Source organism: Erigeron canadensis, chromosome 9 (assembly GCF_010389155.1).
Source record: "Erigeron canadensis isolate Cc75 chromosome 9, C_canadensis_v1, whole genome shotgun sequence".
Lineage (NCBI taxonomy): Eukaryota > Viridiplantae > Streptophyta > Magnoliopsida > Asterales > Asteraceae > Erigeron > Erigeron canadensis.
This window is the reverse complement of record NC_057769.1, coordinates 7,426,901-7,453,661: the sequence shown is the minus strand read 5'-3', so window position 1 is coordinate 7,453,661 and position 26,761 is coordinate 7,426,901. Positions and strand designations below refer to the sequence as shown.

General features: G+C 34.8%; 2 protein-coding genes across 3 annotated transcripts; one reads left to right on the top strand and one right to left on the bottom strand.

Annotated features, from left to right (window-relative positions):
* Nucleotides 1–7,105: 7,105 nt before the first annotated feature.
* Nucleotides 7,106–16,847, bottom strand: LOC122581241 (methylcrotonoyl-CoA carboxylase subunit alpha, mitochondrial). Of its 2 annotated transcripts, none has more exons than XM_043753422.1 (16): nt 16,453–16,847; nt 13,848–13,969; nt 13,167–13,314; nt 12,934–13,071; nt 12,641–12,736; nt 12,499–12,558; nt 12,115–12,207; nt 11,923–12,034; nt 11,285–11,389; nt 10,910–11,046; nt 10,357–10,591; nt 10,113–10,270; nt 9,356–9,472; nt 8,400–8,642; nt 8,193–8,288; nt 7,106–7,314 (listed from the first exon to the last, which is right to left on the bottom strand). In XM_043753422.1, exons 1-16 carry the CDS (start codon nt 16,792–16,794, stop codon nt 7,306–7,308), a joined length of 2,211 nt encoding a protein of 736 aa, XP_043609357.1. In that variant the 5' UTR covers nt 16,795–16,847; the 3' UTR covers nt 7,106–7,305. The 2 variants fall into 2 exon arrangements, with proteins under 2 accessions (XP_043609357.1, XP_043609358.1); XM_043753423.1 differs by lacking the exon at nt 16,453–16,847 and adding an exon at nt 14,899–15,001.
* Nucleotides 16,848–19,734: 2,887 nt separating this feature from the next.
* Nucleotides 19,735–22,128, top strand: LOC122583125. Its single transcript, XM_043755558.1, has 4 exons — nt 19,735–20,200; nt 20,344–20,864; nt 20,945–21,194; nt 21,275–22,128. Exons 1-4 carry the CDS (start codon nt 19,735–19,737, stop codon nt 22,126–22,128), a joined length of 2,091 nt encoding a protein of 696 aa, XP_043611493.1.
* The last annotated feature ends 4,633 nt before the right edge of the window (nt 22,129–26,761 follow it).

Below are 26,761 nucleotides of genomic sequence, written 5' to 3'. Positions count from 1 at the left end.
TGACCTCTGTCTCCAGAGGCAAGGATGTTTACCATTGATCCAACCATGCTGTAATACCTAATAAAAAAGACACCTTGCTAAAATGTTACATGTTTATAAACTATCCCTCCATATAATACATCATTAAAGTACCAATTATACCCTTTTAACAAATTAAGGTCTCATTACATCGATTCTTCACCCCACACACACACTAAATCATTGTTTCTAACTCTTTATAACGACTACTTTATAACAATACTGTCGCAACGTGATGTGTCATATTTTATACCATTTCCCACGTGACTTTAGAACCAATTATTCGTCATTTTGATAGTTTTATATCCAACTTTTGATGCTTTGAAGGTGTGTTGAGTGTTTTCAGGTTGGAAATTGATTAGACGAATGAATTGGTCGATTTTGATGAGTTAAGGAAGAAACGGGAGAAAGATTCGGGTGAAATCACGCGAAAGATGAAGAAAACGAAATCTGGAAGTTGTAACTGCCGTTAGCCCAGTAACGGCCGTTACATAGGCGGTTTGTGGTTTCTCCTGTAACTGGCAGTTAGGGAACTAACGGCCGTTAGTTATCAACTGAAGAGTAACGGCCGTTACCCCAGTAACCCCCGTTAGACCTCAAGTATAATGCTAACGACCGTTATCCCACTAACGGCCGTTAGACGCGTGTTTTGTACAAAGGATTAGTTAGGGTTCTGCACTTTTTGGACGAATTGATAACACAATTTCATTAGTTTTCATATTGTTTGGAATACTTTGGAGCAAACAAGTGATTAGGGTTTCACCTATTTTCAAATTGGGATTGTAATCATCATTGCTACCGGATTATCGTCATTCATTTGGTATAATATGATTTCCTTTCTATTTGTTTGTTCTTGTGTTTTTAATATGAATAGCTAAATCTTTAGCACCCGCTTGGGTAGTAAGCATGTCATAGGGTCGAATTGATGTTGCTTGTGAATGTTGAACAAGGTTTATATGTTTAATCGAAGATCCACATTTATTTGGATTTAAATATCGTTTTCAACTTTTATATTTATTGATTGATAATTGTAATTAGAAGTTCGGGAGAAATCTATGTCATTGTCAATTGATTTATGAAATGGTTAATCGGTCTATAATTAACCTGAAATCGTTGGAGTTCGGGAGAAATCAACGATAAAGATTAAAAACAATTAAATTCATTTTGAATGTGTAGACGTCTATGATAGAGGGATCTGATTAGGCGAATAAGCAGTTCGGGAGAAAGCTTTCAAAAGATTAAATCATAAAATCAACTCAGGAATTTAATGCTTAACTGTTTAGAGGAGAAATTAAGTGCGGGAGCAATAATTATCTTTGAGCAGTCAAAGTTTCAAGTATAACGGGAGTTCATCTTGTCTACTTTTTGAGTCGTTCAACAAAAGCAAGTAATATCTAGACCCGATGATTGGCATGTGAGCTGATCCAAGTAGGTGTTCATTTTTAAATCTGTGTTAAGATTCAATCAATCAAATACTCTTTGCGATTAATCCTACGGGATTACTGACTTTTCTCACTAACTTTGCAACGTGACAATTCGGTCACAAAAAACCCCCTTTTTAATCTGGATCATTTTATTGTAACAATTGCTTATTAAGTCCTTGTGTTCGACCTCGGTTTACCAAGTCAACTATATTGCATACGAACGGGTTCACTGCCCGCAAGTGTGTAGTAGTTAGTAGCTAGGTATTTCGTGTTCATAAATTTAAGACTAGAAAATACACATCACAACGCGCGGGTTATAGACTAGTATTACTTGAAATATAATACCTAATTTATTCATATATTTGTCTAGATAGTCTCATGTTTATTAAGAAAGTAAAATTCTATAATAGCCTTTGCGTAAAAGATCCTAGTTAGCATAAGTGCGTAAGTAACACTCAATACCGTCTTTCACGGATTTTAGATCCTTGCACCGTATTGAATGTGGAAGTCGCCTTCATGTTCTACCTAAAGTTGAAAAAAACTTCCTGACTGGATATGAAGATTAAACCCTAAACTTTTATCACCAAAAACAAATGAGCAATGGTGCAAGTTTCTTCCCTTTTGTGTGGAGAGGCATTAATGACATTTCACACTTATATATAGGAGACAAAGTTTGTAAAACTAAAAAAAGCTTTGACTCAGCCATTTTATTTGTTGTAAAGAAACACTCATTTTTCTTTCAATCTCGTTCTTACTGAGTCACTGTTTGTTAAAGTTAATCTTGACTTAAGGTTATTAGTTTGAAGTCTTGTTATTTGGATGCATGAAATAAGTTTAGATTTCAAGTTCACGTAGATGGTGCATGCTATGTGGCTGGAACATGAAGTCTAAAGTAGTTTGTTTTATGGTTTAATCTTTAGTCTAGTCAATTTGAATTGGTAAACTTTGACCGAGTATTATGGAAGTGTACGTGGATTTGACTGTACACGTATTAGGAGAGTGGGTCAGTAAACTAGTGCCTATTTTATAGGATTATGAGTAGTTTCAATTGGTTAAGTTGTTTTGTATGTTGGTTTTGTAAGGCTATATATATAGCCCAAGTACTTTATGAATGAATTTTTTTTTAGTCTTAGATTTTCTTTATTATCTTATATTGTCTTTCTTATAATAAATCACACTAAGTAGAACATCAAAAGGGGCTTGATATCCAACATTTGGTATCAGAGCTTCGGCTCAAAATAAGAATCGTGAAGGGGTTCTATGTGGCCAAAGGAGAGTTTAGAGAGGTCTGAACAAAGCTCTGAGTGAGCCGAGTTCATGTGAAGAAGCAGAAGTCGAGACAAAGCTGTGTGTTATAGGCGTGAGTGGGCTCATCAGTGTAGTCAGAAACGGAAAAGAGAAGCTGTGAAACTGATCTGTGTGATTCAACTCGAGTGAAGGGAGGTTGTGTGCGTGGACAAAAGTGAAAATTGTGAGAAAAGAGAGAATTTTGAGTGATCAGTGGGAGTTTTGAGAAAGAAAGAAGAAAAAAAAGGGTTTTGGTGGTGGTTTGTTGTGTGCAAGAAAAACGAACAACAATTTTTTGAGCATAATTTTTTTTTTGTTTGGTTGTGTTTATTTTGTGATCAGGTGGTAGAACAAGATGTCGGGTTCTAGTGGATTTGGTGCTATTGTACCCGTGAGCAATACAAGCGGTAGCATTCCATTGCAATGTCCCAGGTTGACGGCTACAAACTACACAAGTTGGTCAATTATGGTGGAGTCGATCCTACAAGCATATGGTTTGTGGAAGGCGGTTAAGCCGACGGAAGGAGCAACGGTTAATGCAAAGAATAACTTATTGGCGAGAGCATTCGTGTTTCAAACTCTACCCGAAGATGTGTTGATTCAAGTGTCAATACATAAATATGCAAAAGATGTGTGGGAAGCACTTCGTTCGCGGTATTTGGGAGTCGGAATAGTTCAAAAGGCGAGGCTCCAAACCCTTAGAACCGAACTAGACATGTTGAAGATGAAAGATGGCGAGACGCTTGATGATTTTTCGGGCAAACTAGGTGAAATTGCTACAAAGTACAAAAGTCTTGGGTTTAGTTTGGAAGATGAGGTGGTGGTAAGGAAATTTTTCAGTAGGGTTCCAAAGAAATACTTGCAAATTGTTGCATCCATTGAGCAATACTCAAAGTTAGATGAAATGACACTTGATGAAGCGGTGGGGAGGTTGAAAGCATATGAAGATAGAATTAAAGTTTTTGACGAGGAAGAAAATGATCAAGGAAAATTGTTGCTTACAAGGGAAGATTGGGAAGAAAGGGTTAGACGTGGTGATTTTGATCAAGGCCAAAGTGGACGAGGTCGTGGTTATGGAAGAGGTCACGGTTATGGTAGAGGTAGAGGAGGTCGTTTTCAGCCTAATGAAGATCGAGGTGGGTATAGAGATAAACGACACATCAAATGTTACAATTGTTAAGAGTATGGTCATTACGCGGCGGAGTGTACCAAGAAGAAAACGAAAGAAGAATAGGCGAACATGATCGAGGATGAGGAACCTTTGCTTTGATAAAGTGAAGTCAAGATTAAAGGGGTGTGTTGAAAGTTAACCTTGACTTAAGGTTATTAGTTTGAAGTCTAGTTATGTGGCTGGAACATGAAGTCTAAAGTACTTTGTTTTATGGTTTAATCTATAGTCTAGTCAATTTGAATTGGTAAACTTTGACCGAGTATTATGGAAGTGTACGTGGATTTGACAGTACACGTTTTAGGAGAATGGGTCAGTAAACTAGTGCTTATTTTATAGGAGTATGAGTAGTTTCAATTGGTTAAGTTGTTTTTCACGTTGGTTTTGTAAGGCCATATATATAGCCCAAATACTTTATGAATGAATGCATTTTTTTTTTCTTCAACAAAAATCTCTCTTAGATTTTCTTTATTATCTTATTTTGTTTTTCTTATAATAAAGCACACTAAGTAGAACATCAAAAGGGGCGTGATATCCAACACATTCGGACATGATAGGTATTTGACTTGGATATACAATTACACATAGCTTTACCGGGTTTCCATGATATATATATATATATAGGGGAAAGATAATTTGAGACCAACTAAAAAAAATTCAAAAAAGGACCATTGATTTTCGTAATTTACACACCACCACCATCATCTACTACGATATACAAGACTTTTTTGTAAAAACACTAAGACTTTTCAGCGACGGGCCCACAGAAAAATCATATGTAATTGAATTCCATTCCTTAGTGTGTTTGGTTGGTTAAAGATGGAGGAATCACATTCCCTCATTTGATGGAATCTCCATTGCTTGGGGATGGGGGAAGGAATCTCATTCCGTCCCTTACTTGAATTTTCAAAAAATCAAAAACATTCCGTCAAATTCTATTCCTTCAGATTCCAATTCCTTTGAAAGATTCCATTCCTTCCAAAAAACATTCCGCGAACCAAACGCGCCATTAGTGTTTTTACAAAAAAGTCTTGTATAATGATGGTGTATAAAAATCAATAGTTCTAGTTGGTCCTAAAATAAGAGGTGGTCTCAAAATATCTCATCCTTATATATATATATATATATTGCTAACCTTTTTCATTAGATTCTTTTAAAGTGTCATGACAAAATTTGATTGCAATTTGAAGAAATGGTTAGTGAGTGGTGAGGGTAAAGGAATTACGACGTACACCCACCAGCCACCATCCTTATTCTTTACTCCTTAGGGTATGTTCTTGAGTTTTGTTTTAAAAGGAAAGGAAAAGATTGTAAAGGATTTTAAGAATATTTGGGTTCTTGAGTTTTATTTGAGAGAAGAAGAGAAAAGAAGGGAAAAGATTTGGAAGGAGAATTCTATAGAATTTGTTAAAGATATTTTCCTCCCACTTTTGGGATGATTTGGAAGGAAGGAAACTCCACTCCTTCTCTTCCATTCATCCCTCTTCTAATCTTTCCTCTTCCTTTACATATAAACTCGAGAACACATGCTTAGTATTACTTGTTAGATTTATTAACGGCTGGGTTATTTTTGAAAGTACTGGTTGTTAGAATATTTGTGATTATTTTTGCATTTCAGATTGACAACATGATCTTAACGGAAATAAAACTCAACGGATAAATGCATGAAGTCACCTACAAGAACTTGTCAAACCTATTTGTTTGGTAAGATCCATGATGCAAGGTGTCAAATTACAGCTAACTAATTGTTATTATAAGAGAATTATCTAGTTTATTTATGGGGATAACTTATATGATGTAAAATCATATATAGTTATATAATGTTTTCTTCACAAACCTTAAATTCAGGAGTTGTTTAATATGTATAAATTAGTTAAAATTCAGTGGGTTGTTTAATATCTTAACGTCATTTAACATTTAAATTAGTTACACGACTTTATTTATTCGATATGAAGTAATTTAAAGACACTGTTTTATTTACAAGTACGACAAATTGAAGGTGTCTTATTTTTGCCCAAAGATTGAGAACAATAATTTCTTTAATAATCATTTCATCCTACTTTATGCCATTATGATTTAAGAGTAATGTATTTCTCTGTTTTTACTTTTATCATTTCTCCCTGCAAACATTCTCTTATAATGTTTGAACTATGGAAGTACTTGCTCTATGTTAGATTTAGGGATGTTTGAGATTGCTTATATTTCTATTTATCTGGTTATTGCTGAAAGGGTGTTTAGGACTGCTTATTTTTTCAGCTTAGTAACTTATCGCTAAGTTTTATAAGCAAAAACACGCACGCTACCAAAAACTACTTATCTGTTTAGTTTGGTAGAAATAAACGCTCAACTTGCTTAATTTTTAAAACATATAAAAGCTTATGAAAAGCAATTTCATACACCCCAAAATTTACAGTTAGCTCTATAGCATCCAAAAAGTATAGTTAAATATGTATTGTTATTTTCCTCTTATCAGACATGAAACATATTAGAGTAAAAGTTAGATATCACTATTTATTCTGAAACGTAAACAAAACATATTTTTCATATTCGAATTACAGGAAACACAGGTATTTGACTCTATGTGACTCGTTAGCATGGACAACACTAAAGTTGCATTTTAATGAAAAATGACTCCACAAGAAATCAATGGATGTAGCCTTTCAAAATAAAAGGTAAAAAAAAAACCAATGGATGCAGTTGACCTTACAGTAGAGCTTGTAGCATCTGTCACACGATTGTGACAGATAAAGCGACACATGCCTTATGCCGAAAGTGGGAGTGGGGACTGGGAGGCTAAGGAATTTTTTGCTTTCAAAACTCATCCTCGAGATTATAACAAGTAACAACTTCATAAGCCCCACAAAAAGCACAAAAGCCATAAATGGTTATTCAAGAATTTGGCTTATGATCAAAAGCTTTTATCAAAATGTGTGCATGAAGTCAAATGTTGTAACTGGCATGGGGAGAAGTTGAGTGACAATTCCGGATTTCCGGCCAATATACCTCTGAATAAGATTTGCCAATTTGGGTTATGTTTCAACAAAAATGAATAAGATTAGGATGCGTATGGGTTGGGACTTATAAGGCATCTAAGAGACTGGTTTTCATGAATATTATTCTTTGAATTGAATGGGACATGTTCAAACCCGACCTATTATCCAAAGCCACCTCCAAGGCAAATAAAGTTTGAACACATACAAGAAGTAAATGGATATATCAATAACCTTGGAATTAAGAGAAATTAAATAAGAATACATTATTCAGGTAGGAAATGTTGTTATTTGTTTGTAACTGTACTATGTATTACACTCTTTAATAATAATATACAGCCACGTAGGTCTTTACCTCCATAGTAATCGACTGCTGCATGGTCATCTTATGTTACAGTTATCTGGGTGATACTCAAGTTTATGCAGCCTGCCCAAAAAATATTGATAGGTTACGTTAGTTAAACCAAGTAACTGCATGTTTTTGCAAGAAAGCTTAATCTTTTATCCTGCTAAAAAGAGTTTAGAACCAACTATCAGGAAAGATGGACGGATAGCTAATACATTGACCACAGAAAATATATAGTTTTTAACCAAGGTATGCCACACATATTTTCAAAACATAATTTGAATATATGGTTTTTTTTAATGTATCGACAATACCTATATATTCTAACATAAATTTTAGAGGCGGCCATCAGACCTGGTTACTTATAAATGGGCCAATTTAGGTTATGTCTTCGTCTCTAACAGGTCAATAAGATTATCACAAAAAAAGTTGACTACTAATGAAACATGTCAAACAAGCAACATCAAGAAAATGGGCCATTCGGGAAATAGAATGCAAGTTCTCCAAAGTTAATTTTTCATGCTTCTAGATAATATAACTTAAATACAATTAATGAAATACTATGATCTTTGTATTCATACATGACACTATGATTTTTGTATTCATACATGACACGCAAACTATTAATAATACTTTTTTGGCAAGAGTGTGTGTTATGAACCAACCTATACTATCATATGTGAGGTAGAAGAATGGCCCAATGACCTCTGTCAACTAAACCAACATAGAAAGTTATATATGCAGCCCATTACTAACAACATACAACTCATACTGTACAAATTAAGTGGAATGGAATGACACTTGGACACGGGTGGATGCTCAAGATGGAAAACATTAGGTAGTCTGATTACTGTTAATGGAAGGGGGTTGATAAGAAATATTCTGAACATGACAATTCCAAATGAATCTTGATGCCTTGATTATAAGTACTGAAATAAAAAAGATAAGAACTGCCTGACCTTGATATTGAATAGAACACTATTGTCAGAAACTTGTTGGCCAGGAGTGACTTGAAGCCCACTTACGAGGCCAGAGGCTGGTGCCTTGATCACATGCTATTTGATAACCAAGAAAATAAATTTGAAAAATATTAGTGACATAATTAAAATTGAATTATTAATTCTTCTCTAGAGTTTTATTGCAAGTGGGATAAATTAATTTCGAACCTCCATTTTCATTGCTTCCATAACCAACATAGGTTGACCTTCTTCGACGTCCATTCCATCCTTGACCAGAACCTTAACCACTAAACCAGACATCGGGGCAACAACCGTCCCAGGAGGATGTGATGCCGATTCATGATTTCGATGTTGATGGGTTTCAAGGTTATCCAATAAATCAAGTCCTACTTTTTGCTTAAAGTGATGATGGTTTGAACCATGCCAAATGTGAATGTGCTCAGTCTTATCCTGCAAGTTGTAGGTGAGAAGAAAGTCAGATACTTGGTTAACAGACTTGTAAAGAACCCATCTAAAAAAAATAGAGTATCAGTTATTCAGTAATTCAGTTAACAAACCTGTAAAAATATCCATCTAACTTGCTTACCCCTTTAACTAGTATACCTTACTTTTGGTCTCACTCTACTAAAAAGGGTGTTTGGTGTGCCTTATAAAACTGATTAAGATATCAAATCATCAATAATCGCATAATCAGTTGCAACAAAACATGCTCAAAAAATAGTACTTGGATGTGCTTCTGCTGTTTAAAGTAGTATAACAATCACTTGTCTGTTTGGGAAATCCTGATTATCAAAGAAACTAATAGATAAATGACCGAGATTAAAGTATTAAAATCTAATGAGCTACACCAAAAAGAAAAGAAAAAAAAAATCTAATTCAACAGTGAACTTTATATAACAATGTTATTAACGAAGAAAATTTGGGTGAAAAGTCTTGATCAAATACTCAAATCAAACTTGGAATAGCTTGATTCAAACATGAAAACAGGTCTATTGACTAGAACTAGATAATCAGTTTCTTAAAGCTCATCCAAACACCCACTATTACTCAGACTCAAGCACTACATAATTGCTCTTTCAGTTACCTGACAATGCAAAATATAAGAATGAAATCCAGCAAAGAGACTTGTATTTATAAAAAGAATATAGAAAGAGGTAGTGCACCGTAATATAACTGGCCAGATTCACATTCTTGCTTAGACCATCAGCCTCAACTCTGAAATCATGGTCACCCATGTGTGTTACTGTGACTTCAAGAGCAGGAGAGCTGTGTTCGCCCATCTGTAAATACATGCATAGCAGTCTTGGTTAGAACTTACATGTACTTCAAGTTTAATATTTCAGATAAAGGTAGCAAATTAGAGTAGGCACCGTGCAAAAAGGAAAGGGAAAAGAAGCTTCGCCAAAGTTAAGACTGTAGGTCTTGGGTGATTATGACTTATCACTGAATAGATCAAGTTAAAGGATTTAAATCGAAAGCAAATGGGCCAACGGGTGTTGAAAGCTCTGAGGTGAATCAGGAGTACAAAAACACCAGCAGGAGTTTAACCTAGTGGTATCAAGGTTGCCCACCAACCAAGAGGTTGTGGGTTGAAATACAACTTGGGACATGGGGGCACGAGTATTTAGCATTGTAAACACCCTCATAAATCGTTTCATTATCATACATTATCATAAGTTAGATAGTGTTTTTTTTAATAACAAGTCTATAATAATAAGTAGCACATTTACTATCGTAAGTTTTGAACTACTTGATCATAAATTGTTTGAGGGCCGACCCACCACACAAGTTTTACCCCAATCCGTTTTGACCCCTTACAAAACCCATCTAGGCCTATCTGGTCCCACTAGATATAAAACTGGACAAAATACATATGTAGATAGATATTTATTATATTTAACACTAATCCTACGATATCACCTTTACGAGGTAATTTCCATTTGGCAGATGACTGATGGAAAGAGATAGGTGCTCTGAGTTGTTATCACGATATTCATTCTCCCACTCTAATTTTATTGTAGTTGTAGCATGATGATTGAGTCTATATGGAGGATGTGTATACCACAGAGACAATCCTCCTAAAGAACATGTAATAATGATAATTAGTATCACTTATTTAGCAACATGCACATCTTTCTGAAAAACAAAGGTCTATAAGTTTTACCAGGAGGGCTTTTTTTCAATAATGAATGCTCCTTTTCACAAATGCAAGCAGCTACTAAAGCTGCACTGTATGTAGCAGCATCATATGCTGCCTCTGCTGATACTGAATCATTTGGTGTCACGAATAAGTCATCTTTGAATTGATCAATAAAATGAGTTTCAAGTTCACCATTTGCAAATGCCTTGTGGTTAGCAAGTTTGTAGAGGAACTCAATATTTGTGGGCAAACCTGCAACCTACAAAAAAACAGTACATATGAAATTACAGAATTACAAAGAATCTCAGAGATATCATAAAATCCAAATGCTAATTGAAGGTCTCATGGGTCGGGATGGCTGCACAACCCAATCTAATTCAAACTGGACTATTTTGACCTGAAAACCCAACACAGTCTGCTGACAAGTTACCCTACACGCATATTTTGCTACCTGTAACTAACACCTTAATGATACACAAGTTCCAACCCCCACCAAAGTTGATACGTTGGAGAGTCGGGAGAAATGAACATTGTTTGAATTAATTTATTGTAGTAAAATTTCAGTAATACAGCATACCTGAAACTTGGATAAAGAATCCTTCAACTTAACTAATGCTGAAGCACGATTCTCTCCCCACACTACAAGCTTAGCAATCATAGGGTCATAATGCATGCTTACAGTGTCCCCTTCTTCAACTCCCGTTTCAACTCGAACTGAAATGTAGTTTTTATGAATATTAGTTTGCAAGTTTATGAATATTAACAAACTAAATAACTTATTCAGACAGATTGGCCTTTGATTTGTCAATATTAAACATCGGCAGAACCATTTAACTACTATTTTAACTTTTAAGAACTTCACAGACTTATCCACAAGTATAATGCTTTTCCTTCTTTACTATCATCCACGTCTTTAATGTTTTTTAAGCAGATTAATATCGGAGAAAAATACCGCTTTCTGAGACTGGAACGGGACGGTAGTGTTGAAGAACACCAGTTGCGGGCAGAAATCCTCTTGGCACATTTTCGGCATATATTCGGGCTTCGAAAGCATGGCCTGGAAAACGCAAATAGAGCAAAGTAACTATTAGACTGAAAGTCTTGGTGAAATGTTAAAGCTGAGATACAATACAGGTGGAAACACGGGCAGAGTGACTAACAGGTCAAAACAAAATCGGGTTGAAAAGGCCATATTTAGTATCGCTTAAAATGGGCAAAGCTTTGTTGTGTTGACTAGCGTCTAGCAATCACTTTTTTGGTCTTTTTTTTTAATAAAATTTCTTTAAATAAGCAATGTCTTAATTAGGATTGTAAAAACAATATTATTATGAATACATGAAGCACAAGAATAATCTGAATTTATGACGTGGTGGGTGGCTTTTTACCTGTTTGACCATTTTGCCTTTTAGCTGCTATTTTCATTTGATCCATTTGATATAGAAACAACCAAAATCAACACATTATTTTGTAAATGAATTTAAACTGGCAAAGTGCCACCCTAGTTGTAAAAAAAGGTAGACTTGAAACAAGTACTAGCAGCTATTTCCTAAAAAATATAAGAGCAAAAAATCGGCACAAGCACCAACTCACCTAATATAGGAATCTGTGCTTGATCAAGGGGGAGCGATTCTCCATTAGCAACACGAATTTGCCACTCTACAAGATCTTGACCAACAATCATCTCAGTCACAGGATGTTCAACCTGTAAATGAATGGAGATAACACCTGATTAGTTACCATACATCCTTCACTTGTGAATACGAAGTGATGGCCAGCAAGTACCTGAAGACGTGTGTTCATCTCCATAAAATAAAATTCCCCAGAGAGAGTATCAACAATGAACTCAACTGTGCCAGCATTGTGATAGCCAACTGCCTTACATAACCAAACACAAACTGATAAGTCAGTCAAATCACAGATCATATCTTGCTGTCCATTAATAAAAGCATTAATGATCGAGACTTCAAGAGTCGAAATAAAATGACAAATAAGACCACGCTGTTTTTGAGTTTTCCACAAAGTATACAGCCTTGCAAGCTACAATATCTTAGCAAAATCCAGATATCCATTTTAGTTGGAGATATTTAAAAGACTCCATTAAAGTAACTTGCTACTTGTACCAGCAACAATTATTGCCTCTCAGAGGAAATAATAAAAACTTCTTACCTTGGCAGCAGATACGGCAGCTTGACCCAAGCGAGATCGGAAGTCGCTAATGATATCTGGCTGAAGAATAAAGTTTTGTCACAATTCTAGATAAGAGATATACAGATACAATAATAATAATCTGAATATGAGTATGAATTACAGCTGGGGCTTCTTCAATTATCTTTTGGTGTCTTCTTTGCACACTGCAATCTCTCTCGTACAAGTATACAACATTGCCCTTCTTGTCCCCAAATACCTATCATTATAAAGTTATTTAGATAACAACATATTTGACATTATCACCGTAGTAAAATCAGTTAAAGCTTGCATGAAATTCAAAAAATGGAACTCCGTAGGAATGACTAACTCACTTGGATCTTACTTGCTAATTATGAACTTAACTTTTTATAAAGGTAGTTCTAAAAGTATCTTGTAACCAGGTAAGATTATTACCTGAACTTCTATGTGCCTTGGCCTTGTTATATATTTCTCCAACAAAATTGTGTTTACGCCAAAAGAAGCAGCAGCCTCTCGTTGTGCTCCTAAAAATGAGTCAACAAATTCTTTTGGATTTTCCACAATCCTCATACCCTAAAACTCAACCAAACAATTACACAGATATGAGATACGTTTTATCTATGTGAACTGATTTAAGTTAAAGCTGTTATCTTCGATTGAAAGAATACCTTTCCCCCACCTCCATGGGTGGGCTTTATTAAAATAGGGTATCCTATCTTGTCTGCTTCTGACTTCATGACATCGATATCTTGTTCATGACCATGATACCCAGGCACAAGTGGCACACCTGCTGCACCCATTATTCTCTTTGATGCACTAATGGATACATAAAATCATCTAATGAGAAGTGTTTAATAGAAGAAACCACATAATACATTTTGTAAAGAAAATGAAGTAAAGGAATACATGAATACAGAAATAGAGCTAAGTTTTTTTTTAGAACGGCATTCTAATCTACTCCTACTCCTAAATTACACACATGTCTGGGATGAGACCCGGGACTCTTGAAAATTCCCTATTAATCCACCCCCACAAACGTGGGAAGTGGGACTCGAACCCAAGTGAATCCCCCCAAAGTCAAAGACCTTACCGATGGGCCACCAACCCCATTATATACATAAACAATCAAAATCCCCCTAATTATATACATGACTATATAATTGTAAGGTGGCCTAATGACAGTAAGAAACATAGACTTTGGAATACAAAACTATGTTCGTAATTTAGCTCGATCTTATTTCTCCGCTTCTGTAAATCTTTTGCATGAACAGTGAGTGCCAAGAGATTAATGAACTAGATTAACATCCAGGAAAAATCCCTGAAAAAATAAAGTAGTAAATATGTGGTACCTTTTATCACCCATTTCACGTATTGCAGATGCAGGGGGTCCAACAAAAGTGAATCCCTCATTTTCACAAAGTTGAGCGAAGTCCGCATTTTCTGAAAGGAAACCGTAGCCTGGATGTATAGCCTATTATTAAAAGAGGATATCCACTCTGAGCTATGTCCTTAAATATGTAGAAACCAAAAAGTAAAGACTAACAAAACTTCTGATCAATGCATTCAAAATTTTCATCAACCATAACATCCATAATTTATAACCAGTTCATATATGGCTCTAACTATACCATCGTTAGAGTGAAGTTGTTGACAGTAATAGTACTCACAATGCATATTAAAATGACAAGACGGAACATACTTTTTTGCGATTACTTCAATAGTCTAATTATATCAGAAATTATGATAATTAATGAGTTAACTTGCTCAATAACATTAACCACACCAGAAATGCAGTCATAACTCATAACTGATCATAGTAGCCTAAGCATGAAATCATCAGAATTTTCAATACATTGCAGAGAGAGAACCAACACAGTATTCAATTGACAATGCACCATAACCTAGTAATCACAGATACATAATCCTTTGATTGCTGCGATATTTGTATAATCAACAATTGATGAAATACAAGAACACACAAATTGACAATAAGCCTCTTATGTAGAATCAATATCTAGACGTTACAATCATAAAAAGAAAGGAAACCCCATAGGTTTCAGCTCGTGACTCGTCATACTAACAATCGTCCTAGATATAACAGCTTATTATTTGAATTTTATTGCAGTCAACATATTTGATAGTAATCAAGATAGAAAATAACAGATTCTAAGAGGCTAACAGTATATTAGTGTATAAACTAGTGATAAAGTCATAAAACTTATCAATTTATATTAAATAAATAAATGTAGTATTTGATATGTAATGAAAAGACATAAGCAATAAAACTTTGTAGGAGTTTCAAGAGAAAAAAAAATGGCTGGTAAAGTTAGTATATAAAAGGATGCATTTATCTCGGTTTAATGGACAACTACTAACCTCAAACTCTCCAATAAGACTTACCATTGTTTTATTAGCACCAACCAATGCACCATAACACCGCTATACACTTGAATATTTTTATGGAAGCCACACAAAGATAACAGCCTTGATGATGAGGGAAGATTGCAGATGATTCCTGAATATAAATAACAGGAGACAAGGACCTTAAAGATGTAGTCATATATTGATATGGATGAATTATATGAGACCTCCTGATGGAATCCTACATTTGTGTATGTAACTGATTTTTTACCTTTTTATTTGATTTTATTATCTTTTTTATTAACAGCGAGTTAGTAGTTAGCAGTTAGCACTCGAAACACCACATCCAATTGGGCAGTATGTGGAGCTCGAACCACAGTTAGTAGTTATTTTACTTTTTATCCTCAAATCACACTCGAACCGAACCGTCAAACTTCTTCTAACAACCTGACTCGGACGTGTCTACTGAATTGGTGTGAGTCACTTCACAATTCGCGAGTCATTAACGAGTCACCATGTTTCAAGGGTAAATTAACTCGAATCCTACGAGTTGACTCGTGACTAGTACAAGTTTGACAACTATGAGAAAAACTCAGTAGAAATGTATCCAACTATATCATCTTTAACATTGTAGATATTGGAGTTTCAATTTTACATTTTGATGCAACAAACTTTCAGCTTTATACTATTGTAGGTGTCTGGCCGCTCATAACTTGTGATCCAATGATGTGACACCAATTTTGATGTTATATAGTTGCAAAGTTAGAAAAGAAAATTGAAATTTACCAGTTACTAAATACAAAGGTCACTGGATACATATGGCACATGACACATCACCTTCTGCTCCGCTATCTTCCTACACCACATTGTTGGACATCGTCTGCCAGCATCGACTATCAGTAACATTTGCTAAAAACTGTCGAAAACCGCCTAAAGAATTGATAAACTACTTGGAACTTTTCGCCCTCGTTCCATTGTGTGGGTACCATGTTTAGTATCATAACATTTGAAGGTTGGAACATATTAGAAATTTTAGGGAACCAAACAGCACCGCCATGAAATAGCAAGTACACCTCGCAAATCGGAACGAGTATATACATATTAGGAGAAACTCTGGCACCAAGTAACTACAAGGAATCTAATTCAACTTCGTGCCTAATACGCTTGTCAGTCATTTTTCTCACACTTGACCAATGGTCTTGAACCAAATCAATATAAAATTTTATCAATCCTAAAACTATGTAGTACGTCATAATAAAAATTCGCGTGTGTTCTATGCTCGCCGTGTCCTCTATATGTGTAACTTATATTTATCAACAATATGCAAGCAAATCCTATCCTACACATATATAAATAAACCTAACTCGACTTCTTGCCTAATACGTGTAACTTATTTTTCATAGTGTTCATCCAACTTCATAAAACTACATATATGTATTACATTATACGAGTATAGTACATTTATCAACAATATATAAGCAAATTCATATCCTATCCTATAGATATAGATATATAAATAATATATCTAACAATAACTGAATTTACATGCTAATAACAACAAATATACCAAAAATAGCCCTAAAATGACCATACCTGAGCGCCGGTACGAGCCGCAGCTTCAATAATCGAACTCGAACTCAAATAACTTAATCTCGCCGGCGCCGGACCAATACAGACAGCTTCATCAGCTGATTTAACATGAAGACTATATCTATCAGCATCACTATATACAGCAACTGTTTGTATACCTAACCGTTTGGCTGTCCGCATAATCCGGCACGCGATTTCGCCTCTATTTGCTATAAGTATTTTTTCGATTTTACGGCTGTTATGTGTGGCGGAAGATGCGGAGCGGATGTGTGTGAAAATGAAGGTGAAATTGTGGTGGTTAGAGGTCCGGCGAAGTTTCCGGTAAAGTAGGGAGGTTAGTGACATTTTTGATGGTTGTTGGAGTTGTCTGTGTGACTGTGTGTTGTGTGAGTGATGATTTGTTATAAAAGCTCGTGGTGTTCACGTGGCGATTTTATCATTCCACGTACCTTCTAAATGGATATATTTTGAACTTTGTCTTTGGATAAATTTGATTACTTGATTTTTGTTTTATGTATGTATGTATCCAACTCCAAATCAAATGAAACTCTCTCCAAATAACCAACTGGCCAACTAACCGGATATTATATGTATTAGTATTTTATTCGCGTAATGTCGTTATGGAAAGGTGATAGTGGTGACAGTAATGGCTGATAGTAGTGATGGCGTGATGAGTGGTGACTGTGTTGTTGTTGTTATAAAAATAATTGATGTAAAAGACATAATGTAGTTTTTTAGAAATTGAGAAATATATGTTGTAAATTATTTTATTAAGGATATTATAGGTATTATAAGTGAAGATATTTAAATCAATGAATAAAAAAAATAATTAATTTATTAAGAGTATAATGAACATTTCGCACAAAAATTTTTTCTAACATTTTGTATTAGTAGGGTGCAGGAATATGAATGCCTTTATTTGTTTTGTATAAACTAATTTGACTGAATTATAACTTCATTACTTAACTTGGTTAAAACTAATGTCTAAAGTTCCAACATAATTTTAATAGAATTAAGGTTGTTTCGATATTTAGCTTAAAATACAAGGGGAAAAAAGCATGAAGTCTTAGTTTTGATTGGAATAATACACCTGGACAATTATTCAAATGTTTATCTTGAAGTATCTCCCTTTCTTATTAAAGGAGCTTAGGTGATTGCATTACTTAAGCCTTATGTGTCAATTGCTTAAGCCACTTTCACTAGATTATACACATCTTATACACCTAATGGCTTATGTCACAATGTGTTTAGTGTATAAAATTTCGTATGTATATGTATATGTTTAATGTAGGATGCGTTTATCTATATGTATATACTTGAAATGGTATATTTGCATGAAAATATGTAGTTTCCTAGGTTTATTTTGCAGGGAATTGTAGTTAGTGGACGGTTATGTGTGTGAGCATTTAATGAATTTGGAGGGAAAGCCGAAAGCAAGTGTTACAGGGAGCATCTTTGCAGGGAAGTACAAGTTCACCACACAAATCACTTCCCTAATTAAATGCTTAATGGGATTCAAAATTTGATTTTAACTTTAATTGTCTCACATATAGAGTAAATCTATATATATATATACATATATTTTGAGCGGGATTAATTATGGTGCATAGGGATAAGGAATGGGAGATACATAACCCTGATTAGTATTATTCATACCTTATTATATCACAACCAAAAATCTGTAAACTCTCTCTCTCTACTTAATCTGTTTCTCTAAACCATGGCAAATGATAATAATAATAATGGCAAATGGTCCCTGTGGTTTACCCAAAACATCACCGTTCGTCCTTATGGTTCAATAACCTCACCGGCAGTCCTTTATAGGAGGATAAGGTTCACCTTTAGTCCTTTCGGATAACGATCGTTATACCTCTTCCGTTACCACCCCACGTGCGCTCCACATGAGGGGTAATCCAGACTTTTCCCCCTCCACTTGTGTCTACAGGCTCTTTCTTCTCTATATAAAAGTCACCGTTCGTCCCACTTATTTCTTTCTTTAATATTCCCAAAAAAAACTATCAAAAAACCCTTTCCATTCTTCCATTTCCAATGCTCTAAAAAAAACCCTAAAAAAGTATGAGTTGTCCATTGTATACTATTCGAGCTCGTGGAAAAGACCACTTATGGAACCTCGACCAAATATATCGTAAGTTTTTCACCATTTTCTTGTTTTTTGGGTTTGATTTCTTTTAGGGTTTATTTTTTTATTGTTGGTTTTTTTTTTCTTTTTAACTATTAAAGTAATTATTTTTTTCATTATATGTTTCATGTAGATTCTTATGCTGGGTTGTTCTCATTGATGATTCACCATGGAGGTTTCTTCACCGAATGGTCAGGTCTTTCATATGAGAAGGATAAGATTAACTATGCTGACTGCATAAATATTGATAACTTTTCGGTTCATGAAATGGACTCCATTATGGAGGATTTAGGTTACACTGGAGGACAAGTTATGTACTATCATTTTTTAAAACCAGGAAGTTCATTAGATGATGGTTTGCAACCCTTAGCAAGTGACCAAGATGTTAATAATTTGTCTAACTATGTAGAGAATGCCAATCTGATATATGTTTACATAGAACATGGCATGACAAACTTAGCAGATTATTTTGTGCCTAGAAAATCCAAAGTTGTGATTGAGGAAATCCCTGATGATGACACAGCTAGTTCATGTAGGCCCTTGCCAAAGCAAAAAACTGGACCTTATAGGAGATTATTAATTACTTGATTGGAATGAGCAACCTGATTTAACCCCTAACACTCAAGAAAACTTAGTCAGTGACAATGCCAAGGGCAATGTAGATAAAAAGGGCAAGGGTCAAGCAAATGTAGAAACTAGTGATAATGACAATGAAACTAGTGATGATGAGAGTGATAATAGTGAAGATGATGATAGTGATGACAGTGACTACATTGTGGATGAGGATAATGAGATAGAAGATGTGGAAGTGGTTATGAGACAGTTTAGATTGCATGTAGATGAAGATGTAGAGTTCATGGGGGGGAATGTAGGTAGACAGAAAGTACCAGAAGATGGTGAAGATGATCCAGAGATTGATGTAATACATAATGATCAATTTGAAAGTGCTTCAGATCCAGATGATAATGTCAATAAGATTAGGAACAGGCTGTTGAAGAAAATGGGAAAGAAACGACCAAGTGGGGATATGAACATATGTAAAACTGGATTTCCTTTATCTCAAACCTTTGGTTCATCTGCTGAGGTAAAAGAGTTGGTCAGAGCACATGCAATAGAGACTAGGAGATAGTTAAAGATAGTGAAAAATGACAAAAAAAAAAAGGGTAAGAGTAGTTTGTGAAGGGAAGCTACCAGTATTCAATCCAAATGGTGAGGTTAGGCCAAGTCAATTAGATGTTGGAGTTAGGCCACTCAATAATAACGCAGGTGGGCCTAAAGTTGGGACTAAAAAGAAAGTTACAAAATCAGTTGATGGGCCTAAAAAGAAAGTTACTACATCTGTTGATGGGCCTATTCAGTCCACTAGGTCAAAAAATAAGGCAAACACTGTGAAGGAATCATTAAATACAAGTGGATTGGCTAGTGAAGATTCCCCAATAAAAAATAAAGGAGGTAGAGGGAATAAGCCAGAAAAGAATGCATTTACTTGTCCCTGGACTTTACATGTGTCCAAATTGTATGGTTGTGAGACATGGATGGTGAAAACCTTGATAGAAGCACACAATTGCCTCCAATCCAGAACAAACAAGCATTTCACACATAAGTTCTTGGGTAAAACTATTCTGCAGTAGATTGAAGGTAATATATATATATATAAATATTTCAAGTATATTATATAATTGTTTTAAATATATGTAACTATTTAAAGTATTCTGCAACAGTTTAATGTTGTTGTTCTTCTTATATTGCTTTAGGAAATCCTGATATACCATCTGCAGCTCTACAAGGTGAACTACAAAGAAAATTTGCTTTAGGTTTGTCTCAACAGAAAGCACAAAGAGCTAAAAGGTGTGCCAAAGGGCAACTCAGAGGAGATTACACAAGGCAATACAACATGTTGAGAGAGTATCTACAAGAATTGCAGACCCAAAATCCTGGTACTACAGTGCATATAGAGGTTGAGCCACCCATGGATCCTGATTCCAATGAGAGGGTATTTAGAAGGGTTTATGTGTGTTTGGGTGCTATAAAAAGGGGGTTCAGAAGTGCTGGTAGGGAGTTGTTAGGTGTTGATGGTGCCTTTATGTCTGGTCCATTCCCTGGACAAGTGTTGACTGCTGTGAGTATTGACTCCAATAATGGAATCTACCCTGTTGCATATGCAATAGTGGAATCTGAGATAACAAGCTCATGGACATGGTTCCTAGAATGTTTGGGTGATGATTTAGAGATTGATGGGAGGTCTAACTATACTTTTGTAACTGACAGGCAAAAGGTAATATTTACTACATAATTACACTTCCAATATTTCATTACACTGCATCTTTTTAACTAATAAATATTGTAACTATGTAGGGCATTATCCAAGCTATAGCAAAAGTATTTCCTTGTGCTCAACACAGGTACTGTCTAAAACATATTCATGAGAATATGAAACAACAATGGAGGGGTACAGCTTACAAAAACCATTTGTGGAGGTGTGCCATAGCAAACATAGTTCAAGAATTTAACAAGTGTATGTTGGACTTTAAGAGTTATAATGAAGCTGCTTACAACTGGTTGGTGAAAATCCCACCTCAACATTGGGCAAGATCTCATTTCACAGGTATTTGACATGTTATATATATACAGTTATATTGTTTACCACATAAATTTGTCATTTATAGTACTCATTTGTGGAAACAGGAAGAGCCAAGTCTGATGTTTTGTTAAACAACATGTGTGAGGTTTTAAATAGCAAGTTAGTTAAGGGTAGGGCTATGCCTATAATTCACTACCTAGAGTTTATTATGGAATACTTAATGATAAGGATTGTGAATGTTGGAAAAGTTATAGCAAGATCCAAAGGGCCACTAACCCCAACTGCAACTAGGATGTTAGAATTGATCAAAACAGATGCAGAAGCTTACAAAGCTATATTCAATGGCACTGATAAGTATCAGGTTAGTGGGCCTTGGGGGGACCAGTGTGTGGTTAATATAGACAACAAGACTTGTTCTTGTAGAAAGTGGGAGATTACTGGAATGCCATGTAAACATGTTGTAGCTGTTAATTATGATATGGTTAATAATGGAAGACAAGTTGAAGTAGTTGAAGCATGGGTGGATCCTATATATAGGCTTGACACATGGAAGATGATGTACCAGTTCACCATTAACCCCATCACTGGTATGAGCATGTGGGCCAAATGTCCTGAAGAGTGGACAATCATAATTCCACCAAAATATCACACACCCATTGGAAGGCCTAGAAAGAAACGAAGAAAGATTGCAGAAGAGATTCAAATGAGCAAGAATGGTAAGCTATCTAGGAAACTTAGGTCTGTTGTTTGTAAAAGGTGTGGCACAATGGGTCATAACAAAAGGTCATGCAAACAAGGTGGTTCTAGTCAGAGTGCAGGGGGTCCTAGCCAGGCTAATTCAACTCCAAGTCAAGCTGCAGGTGGTTCAAGTCAGGCTAACCCAACTCCAACTCAAGCTGCAAGTGGTCCAAGTCATACTGCTACTGGTCCAAGTCAATCTGCTGCTGATCCAAGATAAGCTACTGCAAGTGTAAGAGCATCTACTAGCAATATTATTCGAAGTCCAAGTGGTAAAAGATGTAGGCTCAAAAGCAATGTCTCATCTACTAGCAATCAATAATGTCATGTAATTTGCTACTTATGTGGTTATGAAATGTCTCATCTTTTGGAACTTTAAGCTACTTATGTATTATGTCTTTGGCTACTTATGTATTATGTAATTTCATACTTTAGTCTTTTGGGTATGTAATTTGCTACATTGGTCACTTGGGTATGTAATCTGCTACATTGATCTTTTGGTTACGTAATCTGCTACTTATGTCCATTTTGTGTTGTTTATATTTGTCATGTTTATATTTGTCAAGTATATAGTTGTCATGTATATATTTGTCATGTATATCTTTGTCAAAAAACACAAATATGTCAACAAAATATTCTCAATTTATTGTCATCCAAACCATAAACTGACAATATCTTCCAAATACAAAAGACTACACACATTTGGTTTAAACCAACAACATAGACACGAGAAAGACAATTACAATTGTAGCAACCACCAACAGTGTCTTCAATTTCTTCACTTCCCAATCTTTTTCTTGGAGTTTTGCTTCTAATTTGTTCTTCGATTTTAGCAGGTCCTGGTATGATATCAGTGGATCGTTGACACATTGGTGGATCAAACCATCCTATGAATTTGCACTTAGAACCCTATTCAAGATAAAACCCCCAATTCAATTTTTGTTCATAGTAAAAACCTAATTGAAATGAACCGAAATCAAACCTGGTTAGGACAAGCATAGAATCGTCTTCCTGGGTTTTTGGGTGTCCATGATGTAATGATTATTTCTTGCTTTCCACACCCACAAAACACCATTCTTGAATTTGTTGTTGGGTTCGTATGAATGTGGGAGGGCGGGAGGGAAGAAATATTATTGCCAAAACTAATTTTGTTATGTAAAATGGTCGTTTGATTCTAATATGGGTGGAGTGGAGTATATATATATAAGACAAAAAAGAGCCTGTAGACACAAGTGGAGGGGGAAAAGTCTGGATTACCCCTCACATGGAGCGCACGTGGGGTGGTAATGGAGGAGGTATAACGATCATTATCCGAAAGGACTAAAGGTGAACCTTATCCTCCTATAAAGGACTGCCGGTGAGGTTATTGAACCATAAGGACGAACGGTGATGTTTTGGGTAAACCACAGGGACCATTTGTGTCGTTCTCTCTAGAATTAAGGTTGTTTCGATATTTAGCTTAAAATACAAGGGGAAAAAAGCATGAAGTCTTGGTTTTGATTGGAATAATACACCTGGACAATTATTCAAATGTTTATCTTGAAGTATCTCCCTTTCCTACTAAAGGAGCTTAGGTGATTGCATTACTTAAGCCTTATGTGTCAATTGCTTAAGCCACTTTCACTAGATTATACACATCTTATACACCTAATGGCTTATGTCACAATGTGTTTAGTGTATAAAATTTCGTATGTATATGTATATGTTTAATGTAGGATGCGTTTATCTATATGTATATACTTGAAATGGTATATTTGCAGGGAAATATGTAGTTTCCTAGGTTTATTTTGCAGGGAATTGTAGTTAGTGGAGGGTTATGTGTGTGAGGATTTAATGAATTTGGAGGGAAAGCCGAAAGCAAGTGTTACAGGGAGCATCTTTGCAGGGAAGTACAAGTTCACCACACAAATCACATCCCTAATTAAATGCTTAATGGGATTCAAAATTTGATTTTAACTTTAATTGTCTCACATATAGAGTAAATCTATATATATATATACATATATTTTGAGCGGGATTATGGTGCATAGGGATAAGGAATGGGAGATACATAACCCTGATTAGTATTATTCATACCTTATTATATCACAACCAAAAATCTGTAAACTTTCTCTCTCTCTCTACTTAATCTGTTTCTCTAAACCATGGCAAATGATAATAATAATAATGGCAATCTAAGCTTTGTTGAGCAACTTGATCCTGGGCAATCCTTTTGGAACATCAAAGTTAGATGTATTAAGAAGTGGAGACAAAGCTATAGGCAAGACTATATCTTCATCGACGAGAAGGTAACTTGATTTGTTCATATAATCTTGGTTGATGTATTCTTGGTTTAATATTCATAAAAATTCATTCTGTCTTATGCTTGATTTTAGGGACATCAAATTCAAGCGTGTGTCAGGAATGAATTAATTCCAAACTTTGAAGATCTTATTAAGGAAGATGGTGTTTATGTTCTTCGTAAATTTGGCGTGGGTGTCCAGGGTGATTTATATCCTGTTGTAGGTCTAAAGAAGAAGATCAACTTTTATCGTTGTACCTCTGTGACTCCTGTTGAAGCATTCAGTGGTGATCCTTATGGGTTTCACTTCTGGAAGTTTGATGACATTAACAAAGGCAAAACTGCAGAAGTTAAAATAGTTGGTTAGTGTTACTATTATAAATATTTCCAAATTAATTGTCTATATATATTTTGTTCAAGTTGTCATAATATGAACTACATTTCTGTATATATAGATGTTCTGGGTAGGCTTGCTTGGTGTGGTGATTTGGACATCTGGACAACTAAAGCTAAAGAGACTAAAAGACTCATATTCGATTTGCAGGACTTGGAGTAAGCTTTTTGATATTATTCTACATATGATTAGTATTTAATGCTACACATGATTAGTATATATGATGAGTATTTAATGAGTATAGATATGTATGATTAGTATTGAATGAGAAGTGTATTTATTGTCAATAGTATGATTAGTATTGAATGAAATAGATATGTATATGATTAGTATTCAGAAAAATTTGAGACCATCAATACTGGAGGATTACATATGCATATGATTCAGAAAAATTTTAGACCATCAATAGTATGATTAGTATTAAATGATTACATAGTTACTGAGTTGTGAAGTGTTTTCTGCATATTAACTCTAATTTTGTGTTGCTTAAATAGGGGTGTTGTGCTTAAATGTACTTTTTTGGGGGTGACTTTGCTGATGAATTTCATAAATATGTGTCTTCTAATACTCAAACTAATGAGATGGTGATTGTCATCCTGCAACATGTGAGGGTGAAACTGTGGAATGGTATGTGTACATAAATCTTTGTTACTTTTGAAGCCCTGTTTTTTTTTTTTGTCACTGATTGTTTTTTTTTGGTAAAATGTATGCAGAAATGCTTGGTGTTCAGAATGATAAGTTTGGTGCTCGAACTTTTTTCAATGAAGATCTTGATGAGGCAAACAAGTTAAGAAGGAGGTTAGTATCATGCTTTCTCAGTTAAACTTATACCATTAACATGCATTTTGTAGTTTAAAGCATCTGTTAATATTCTTATGTTGTTTTAGTCTGATAGCCAAAGGTGATAAAGAGGGTACATCAACAACTTTGACCCAATTGTCAACTCAAACTAATTACCCACTTCGCAATGATTTCTTGGTTGTCACTCCTAGAAAGTATGTGGAAGACATTCTTGAAACTGAAAAGGTAGTTACCTTTTCTAATAGACACACTCTTAGATTAAAGGTGGTTTTGATGCTAAATAATCAGGGTAGATATTTTAGGATTAGATTAGACAATATTTTCAGATTTAACCCACTACTTTCGGTGGTTTATAAAATCAGCACCAAATTTTAGTTTTCTAAAATTTTAATAAAACATATATTTGTTAATAATTTTTTGTTTTAATTATTTAAAATTTTTTCCAACTTTAGCCTGTGTTTTCACACGGGTTCTACATCTAGTAATCTAAGATAGACTTCACACGTCTAAGTGTCTAACTATATATAAGTGGGCCTAATATAATTTGAATATAAGTGGACCGACCCATGCAAGTCTTTAATTGGGCCTAGTCTAATTTGAGTTAGCTGGGCTGAACAAGAAATGAGAGCCTATCATGATTCATGACTCATGAATAATCATACTGTTCAAAAATCACAACCACACTTAACCATGCAAGTCTTGAATTGGGTCTACTCCAATTTTCATTATATTTTATGTTTAATTATTCTAGTTTCTTTAAAAAAAAAAAAAAAAACGTTAAAAAAGGAATTTATCTATCACACGACCCATCTTTGTAGATATAAACAATGAAGTTGGTGACCAAGGTTTTTGATTTTGAAAGTTTAAGGTTTGAGTCTCACCACAATTGTTGGGGTGGATTATTAAAAAAAATAAAAAATCTTTGGTAATAAAGATACAACGTATAATAATTAGTTTAATTTTTTTGAACAATGTTTTTTTACTTTTTTTTGTTCCCTTCAATTAATCAACTTTAAAACCACATAAAAATAATCTAGATAGCTTGATAAACAACTATATAACAACGTTTAAGGTGATTCATTATTCATTCAAGGCATAAAAGATACAATCTATAATGAATTTTGCATGACTTTTTGTTGATTTTTCTTTTGAGAAAGTAAAATATGTCACGTAATTTTAATAGACACTTGTATCGACGAAGGATAATGAAGGTCGCCTTCAAACTTTCACTGTCAAATAATCTGATTACCGTGACAATATATATAGATAAGATATATGCAATACGTCTACAAAAATTACCAGGTACATATCTATCACTGAAGTCTAAAGGTCTGAAGTATAGAGCAACCATTGGTTCACAAACTTTTACTAAATTTA